This window comes from Capsicum annuum, chromosome 3, assembly GCF_002878395.1.
Source record: "Capsicum annuum cultivar UCD-10X-F1 chromosome 3, UCD10Xv1.1, whole genome shotgun sequence".
NCBI classification, from domain to species: Eukaryota; Viridiplantae; Streptophyta; class Magnoliopsida; order Solanales; family Solanaceae; genus Capsicum; species Capsicum annuum.
In genome coordinates, this window is record NC_061113.1 from 214,727,861 (window position 1) to 214,736,084 (window position 8,224).

General features: G+C 37.1%; 1 protein-coding gene across 4 annotated transcripts; it reads right to left on the reverse strand.

Annotated features, from left to right (window-relative positions):
- Nucleotides 1-220: 220 nt before the first annotated feature.
- On the reverse strand, nt 221-7,545 carry LOC107863269. Of its 4 annotated transcripts, XM_016709118.2 has the most exons (11): nt 6,965-7,101; nt 6,364-6,417; nt 6,176-6,273; nt 4,676-5,667; nt 3,519-3,607; nt 3,292-3,395; nt 3,096-3,195; nt 2,638-2,713; nt 2,426-2,540; nt 1,810-2,341; nt 221-991 (listed from the first exon to the last, which is right to left on the reverse strand). In XM_016709118.2, exons 2-11 carry the CDS (start codon nt 6,405-6,407, stop codon nt 502-504), a joined length of 2,640 nt encoding a protein of 879 aa, XP_016564604.2. In that variant the 5' UTR covers nt 6,408-6,417; nt 6,965-7,101; the 3' UTR covers nt 221-501. The 4 variants fall into 4 exon arrangements, 3 of the variants coding, with proteins under 3 accessions (XP_016564604.2, XP_016564603.2, XP_016564605.2); XM_016709117.2 differs by lacking the exon at nt 6,364-6,417 and having other exon boundaries at nt 6,176-6,262; nt 6,965-7,545; XM_016709119.2 differs by lacking the exon at nt 6,364-6,417 and having other exon boundaries at nt 6,965-7,104.
- Between the last annotated feature and the right edge of the window lie 679 nt (nt 7,546-8,224).

An 8,224-nucleotide genomic window follows, 5' to 3' on the forward strand; every position in this document is an offset into this window, starting at 1 on the left:
ATTAATTAAAACACATACTCCCAAGGATAGCATCAAACCATAGTTTAACTTTAATAGTTTTAAGCACACAATAAATACGAGAAAATTAGCTCACATGTACTCTATATTGATAAGAGTAATAGTGAAAGAATCCACACAACACTGGGTAAACTACCTTTGGAATGAAAGGCAGAAAATTTGAAATCGTTTGCATCCGTAGTCGATCTCTCTTTTCTCTGTCTTGTCAAAAGGAGTATCACATCTTCTTTCATCATTCTTTTGTTACGCATTCAGTACAGTTAAGAAGTCGGTACTTATACAAACATGTATATAGTACAATTAAGAAGCTAAGATAATCAATGTGTAGGAAGGTAGATATCTCTCACAGAGTTTCTTTTATTCCCCTCTTCTGGTGGATGGCAATGTACAGCAGCTTACATGGGCCAAAATTGACTGCTCCAATCCGAGAATTTATTGACCAAAATAGCAAAAAGGATAACAAGTCTTTCACACAACATGTTTTCATGTCTTGAATTTCTGTGAGATTTTCTCTACTCCGCCCCTGCAATCATCAGCGAAACGCTTAACACCATCCCTGAATGCTGAACCTACTTCAGCTGAGCTCTGCTGCATTCCTTGTACTGAGCTGCCCATCTTCGCTGTGGCAGCATCCTTGAACTCCACTGTTTGCCTTCCTGCCTTCAGTGCCCACTCCTTAAGCATATTGATCAGCATCATTATTTTTTCAATAATCATATGAATTATCTCTCTTGATTTCCCCCTCACTGTATCAGCCATTCCCTTGAGCTTATCTACTAATGTTTCAGCTCTATTAACAGTCGACTCAACGGACTGATTTCCAGCATTCTGCCATGTAACTCCAGCATCGGCTTCTTCTTGCAGGTCATTGTCAACTACCACTTTGATGCCTTGCTTCTGCCAGCGGTCTCTAGCCTCTTCCAAGGCTTTTGCTTGCTCTCTAGCTTTTTTAGCCTCATCTTCCGCCCAAGTTCTAGTTGCAAGATGGAAATAAGTGATCAATCAATTGTAGATGCAAACAACAAATAAAGGGGAAAAGAAAAGAAACTAGTGAGAAACTATTGCAAATAAAAGATGATATGCTAAACGTTTCAACATGTAGTTATGAACCGATGGAAGTAGCTTAACATTTGTTATTTTATAATTAGGAGGGACCTGCATGACTGGAGCAACAGATCAGCAGCCACTGTCAATATCACACACGGTGAAATATGAATGGCAGTAGTTTTACATAAAATCTATTCCTCAGAAATGTAGCTTTTTTATGATACCGAAGCAACCCATATATCAAGGCAGAAGTTTAGGGAAAACACCAGAACTACAAGGACGACAAAGATGATATCTTAAATACGAGACCAATAGATATAGTAACCCACCACTTCAACTCCTTTGTTTAACTGGTAGTGATCGACTAGTGAGTTTGAACAAAAAATCAATGCAGGCCAGACAAAGAACAGGCATCAAAATTTATCAAAAGAAGAAAATACGATAGATTTTTTGGCTCCTTTTCACTGAGAAAGGAAATCACTTAAGTCAGAGCACGACTAGCACCAACTCTAAAGATACATCATATTGTCATAGCTTCCCCAGAATACTCAAAAATAAATTATTGAATTAGTCTTCCTTGATGAGCTAGTTAAATGTGGTGAATCAGCAAGGTAATTAAGATCCAACTAGAAAAACATTTAAGAAGATACAATTCTTACCTAGCTAATGATAATGCTTTTCTCTCAACCTCCAGCTCATACTGCAAACGTGCTATAAAAACATTTAAGAAGATACAATTCTTACCTAGCTAATGATAATGCTTTTCTCTCAACCTCCAGCTCATACTGCAAACGTGCTATCTCTTGGTTTTCAAATTCTGTGTCTTTTCTAAGCTTGTCAATCCTCTCTTTATCATACGAGATCTCTAATTTGTCGCTCATAAGAGTATGTAATTGCTCCTCTACCTCGCGTCTTAATCTGGAAAGAACTTCCATTTCTGAATCAACAGCAGCGCGCTCCTTCAACAATGCTAGATTCTCTTCCTCCCGCTGAGCTCTCAAACTCTCCAGCTCTCTTCTTGCTTCCTCAGCCAACTTCTCAACTGCATCAATCTTTTCCCTTTCCAATAAGAGCTCCTTCTCAAAACTTGCATTCACATCTTTTTCAACTTCAGCTACCAAAGCATTATGGGCTGCAACAGCTTTTTCAGCCATTGACTCAGCCTCAATGCGTGCAAGTTCCTCACCAACGATGTCAGAAGCTTCACCAGTTGCTAGGGCAATAGCAGCTTGAGCTTTGGTCACAGGTTTATCCGGTTGAAAGAGTCTTGTGTACCCTGTATTGACAGGTTAGTAATAGTACATCTTACCGTTTCCACATCTAACATAATTCCTCATCAGAAACGATTAATAGGACTAACCGAATGCAAGGGCTACTATTCCCTGTTCACCCGATGTTAAGTCAGCTACCAGTGCAGGCCATGCATCTGGATGAATCTTGTCAACATCTATGAATCCAGAGACTTTCTGTACGGACTGTCGACGAAAAGAGACTGTAGCAAATTAGTAAATAATCACTTACTATGTGTAATAAACAAGATAGAAACCATCCGTTCTTCAATTTGTATGCAACCTTTTGGTCAACAATTGGTAGCTGTCTTTTCTCTATGGCCATCTTCCAGCTGACAAGATCTTGACGTGATAAAGGACTGCAATGCAGAACTTAAATGTATCAGTAGGAAATGACAAGGAAATGCTAGTTGGCATCAAAATACATTTGGAGCGCCATGAAGCTAATAGTAATAACATCGGGAGTAATATCATTCTTTTATCGCAAGTACATCAGGAGAACATTATCAGCAACTCAAACGAATATAAGATCTAAGGGGAAAAAAAAAGCAATCATAACTTGTACTAGCATACAAAGTCGTAAGGAAATAAGTTTTTGTATTCATCAGGGAAAGTGAGGTAGTATATGAGACAGGCAGAGAATCTATCTGTGGAAATTTAAAACACTCATCAGAAAAAGACAGGACAGAAGAAGCGATCACCTAGCAGAAGCCCAAAATTACATTTGTGGCAGTGCTATACCTTTCGGGACAGAAGAAGACAGGACCTTGGTCATCATCTGAAGATGGCTGCATGTCAAGTCTTGAGAGCTTGCTGGAAAGTAACCCTGCTTCAGCCAAACCTAAAAAGATCCCCATCCAGAAGACCACAGCTCCAAAGTCAAGTATTTGAATTCAAAGCAAACTTAACAAGGAAAATTGGTGATTCAAAGCTCTACCTTGTATAGATGGGAAGTCTGGATCATTAGGTGTAATATCATCGAAGGCAAGATCAGTGACATTCTCAATATACATAGCAGGGTAGACCTTTGAGATAGTGGTTCTGTTGTAATCAAAAGCACCATAACTTCCTCAATAGGTATGTCTCTTGACTTTTCAGTTTTTCAACTTTCAAATGTAAAACAAGACTACCACTTATGTTGAGGAATATATGAGACAGCAATACCTTGATAGAGCACTACTAGCAGACACCAACCAACGAGCATATTCACGCCGAGAGCAAAGATCTCCAGGTTGAACATCAGACTCAATAACCTACAACTTAAAGATTCAAACCAGATGCAAAACACATATTGGAACAACTGCAATACTAACACAGGATCGAACACATTTTCCCTTGCCCTTAAGTACCATATATAGGTTCGTTCAACTAAAGAAGGACAAATCAGATATTCTTACTAACGTATGTTTGACTTTCATCTTAAAAGATATCAAGAGGGGTTACAAGAATACTCTTTTGATAGCTGGAAGGCCAAGGAAGGTAGAACTTGAATTCATAGTCTGCACTTCCTTCTTTTTTGTTAAGGCAGTGTTCAGGCCACTGGCCAACTTGGGCACAACTCGACTATTGCACCGTGGACTTGCTACCTCCCACCAAACACAAATATCGGGTACTCTACCTACCCAAGCCTAGGCAGATGGGAAGAAATCACCTTAGTTCTCTTTTTATTCTAGGCCATAACCATATTATTGCAAACTAGCACTTAGAGATGCTTAGATATCCAACAAAGGGCCAAGGCACTAGCGTACTTGATCTAGTTTGCTACTCATAGTGCTTCTCAACTTACAGTTCTAATTACGAGCCCACCTAATTAAATGATTCTCTGATGATATAAGTTTTGGCTTCTGCGGTCTCATTTAATAGAGACCAGGCAGTCAACGGCCATGCTGTAACAAAACTTCAACCACAGCATGTAGAAGCACTCTCCAGTCCTGATCTAAGAAACGAGATAAGAGGGACCGGGAACAACGACTAACATGATGGTAAAGATAGTTGAAACTTGAAAGAACCAACAATAACCACCCTGTTGTCAAAGGGAAGAGAGATTCTGGATGATGAACATTTATAATAGGAAATATTTCAAGAAGGATATGTCCCCATCAGCTTTTTTCTGATTTTCTTAATACTTTAGCCAACTTCCCTCATCAGTTTTTCTCAGCGGAACACTTACCATGAATAAAGGGAAGGGCTTACCTTCTTATGAAATTGATTGTCCAAGCGAAAAGATCAACACAAAGTAGCTTGAGCAATAAAATTATATACCATGAAACAGAGAATTCTTTCCGGGAAAGACCTAACTCGATGAAGTAATTATCTAATACCTTCAAAGCTTGTAATGCTGCGAGCGCCTGACCTTGGATTTGATCAAAGGAAGCAGGAACCAAAACCTTTCCTGGAAGTGCTTGCAGAGCTGGAGAAATAGTAGATGGAGCGGGAATACCAGCAGAAACAAAGATATCATCAGGATCCATTGAGTAAAAGGAGGATCTGCTTGCATTCATATCCTTAAAATCGTTCCCAAGATGGTCATAAGCTGTTGTCGGAACCGAAGTTGTACCAGACACTTCGTCTCTGTTTAACTTCTGCACGTCAAAAGATGGCTTATCTCCACCACTTGGAACCTCCGCCATTTTGCTCAGTTCAACATTGGTGGTGGAAAATGAGCTTTGAGTCTCTACATGATCTTCATGAGTAATCATGGGTTCTAGAAGTGCTTCGGAATGTGGATTAACAACAGTGTTGAGGTTAGAAGGTTCAATAGGAGCAGAGTCCAATGAAGTTTCGGAGTATCCAGATCCTTCCAAAATAGATACACCCACCTGATTATCAACTTCATATGTTGAATTTGGATTTAGAACTGATACAGCAACAACTTCATCATCACTAAAGTTCTTCCGTTCTGGTTCAGTTGTTGGTTCTGATTTTCCAGCACCAAGACTGTCTTCCTCACTTTCATAGCTTGACATCCCAAAGGTTGCTTCAGGGGATTCAGATAAGGCTTCAGTAGCAACTACTGCATCATCACTAGCTTTTTCATCACCCAAATCATACTGAATATGAGTCTCATCAACAATGACACCATCATTGGATGGATGTCCATCATCAGTATCTCCACTAATTCTACTTTCAATAGCTCCAACATTTTCTGTATATAAAGATGGATCTTTTATACCTTCTTGGAGCTCTTCATCGCTTTTATCTTTGGTTTCATTTTCATCTAAAACCTTCTCTTTTGGAACTGTGTCATTATGATTGTCAGAATTGATTGACATTTCTTGCTGTTCTGTCAAGGGCTCCATCTGCTGTTTAATTCCTGTGTATATGAACTTGCAAATTATGAACCTAACTAGCAAGAAGCTCTCAAAGGAAAATACCACTTCTGAACAAGATGTGGATTTCTAAGTTACAAACAGCAGAATAAACCATCCACAGCACATGTTATAAATCAAATACATACAATTCAACAGATTATTACTCCATTGATTACTGGGCAATATCTCAAATATCAAGCTCCTATGTAACCAAATCCTCTCCAAAGCATCGCAGACAAATGACGTTGATCTTTCAAAAGTGAAAAGGGACAAAGGGACTTTGAGTGGATTTCACATCTGACAGGTCCCACATACTTTGTGCAAGAAGCCATTTAATGCATACAGGTTTGACTTCTCAAATTATTCACTTTGTCTACTACTCATACAGATGCTGATGCCTTACAAATGTAATCAGGTTTTCCGGAAATCGTTAAATTAACAACGTTCCACCACAAGCTTTTGACATGAATCACTTGGTCATCATAAACAGTGAAGAAATAGTAAACTCACTTGTTGAACTCCGTCTGCTTATTGACAATGCAGCAAAGGTAAGGCCAGATACAAGTATAATACCAGCTGCTCCTGCTCCAACCAACCCTGAAAACAAACTACTTCAAAAGTGTTATCAGTCCACAAAAGAACCAAGAAAAACCTGCTGTTTAGAAAATTAGTATGCATTCTGCATCCATAGCACTTACATCCCAAACTTAGATGCAAAGGCGGAACACTGATCAGATCCCATCTGAAATTCACTGTATGTAAATTGTAATGATCAAATGCAGAATGCATTCTGTTTAATGAGCTAAATCATATATGGATTCCCAATATCCATTCTGCTAATTTGAACCCCTTTCACTCCAACAACAACACATCCAGAGTGATGTCTAGGGAGGGTAGAGAGTATGTAGACCGTACCCCTACCTCAGAGGTAGAGAGCCTTTTACCGCTAAACCCTCAGCTCAAGAAAAACAGTCCAACGCAGTCCATAAAAAGAAATAATGGAAGTACAAGAAATAACCGATAGTATCAGAACAAACTACACCTAAAACAAAATCATAGTCAAAATACAAGAAATCCCTTTCATTCCAATACTCAATATTTTAGCTTAAGAACAAATCACACACACACACACAAAGAATAAATTAAAAAAATCAAATCTTCTCCAAATTTATTTCTACATTTTCTACTGACACACAAACCCCTAATACAAACTTAAAAAAGAAGCTAAAATTAATATAAATGCACCAACCAACTACACCTTATTTCCAACACTAATTATCACCCATTTTACGCACTCACCTGCGATGTTCTGCTTCCCCTGTGAATCATTCGGTTTCTGAGCACCATCATTTCCAGACCATCCAGCAAAACCATCTTCTACCGCACTCGAATTATCACCTCCACTTGTTTTTTCCACTCCAGCACCACTGCCATTTGACACATTACTATTCTTCACATTAAACGAAACCAAACGAACCCCACGATAATCCAGCTTCCCAAAACGCATTCCTGCAAAATTAACTGCACAAGGCTTTTTGCTTCTCAATGCTAAACGAAGCTGAAATGAGTTTGGACACCATGTTGTAGTCAATGAACTCATTTTTTTTTTCTTTGAAGTTTTCACAAAACCCCCAATTGATAATTAGGGTTTTATTTTATAGAAATAATTGAGGTTTTCTCAGTAGTTCAAATGATCAAAAGTGAATAAGAAGAAACAATTAAAGAAATTGTGTTAAGAATTTTGGAAGTGAAGAAGTCTAGGGTTTAGTTGTGAGTTGAGTAGTATTATGTATGGAGAAAGAAAGTACAAGATACTGTAGTATAGTATGTATGTTTCACCATCTCTTTGTTTTATCTTATCTTTGCTTTTATCATATTACACCAAAAGTCCTTTTTATTTTTTTTCCTACTTTATACAGCTAGCGGCGGCTAACTGTATTACCCGTTACCCCATTTATGTTTTTTTTTTTTTTTTTCCTTATCTCATATTCAATAATTGTTAGTAATTTATATCGTTGGATTCACTCAATATAAGCAATCCTTTATATATATATATATATATATATATATATATATATACACTAGTTACTAATGGTCGGTGCACGGTCCAACAAATACTTTTTAAAAATTTATTTTAATTATTGTGATTTATAGTATATTTTAAAAATATATAATATATTATTTTTTTTTAGATATTTTAAGTTATTAACTATTGTAATATATAATATGTTTAATTATGTAATTTTTAAATAATATATATCGTTTTTGCTGTCCAAACTTTTGTATCATTGATAGTCAATTATATATTTTTAAATAATTTAAGTTGTAAATTATTGTGATGTCTAATATTTTTCTCTTCTATTCCAATTTAAGTGTTATAATGCTTAGATGACCATAATAATTAATTATGGGTGATATAGTAAAGTTATGATTGAAGCAGCGAAACAGACATGTATTAATGACTCACAACAACTAATTAGAAGTAATGTAACAAAATTACTATAAAAAATACTTGTGAAATTTTTTTGAAGTGGACCTTGTATAAGACATCAAGTTAAT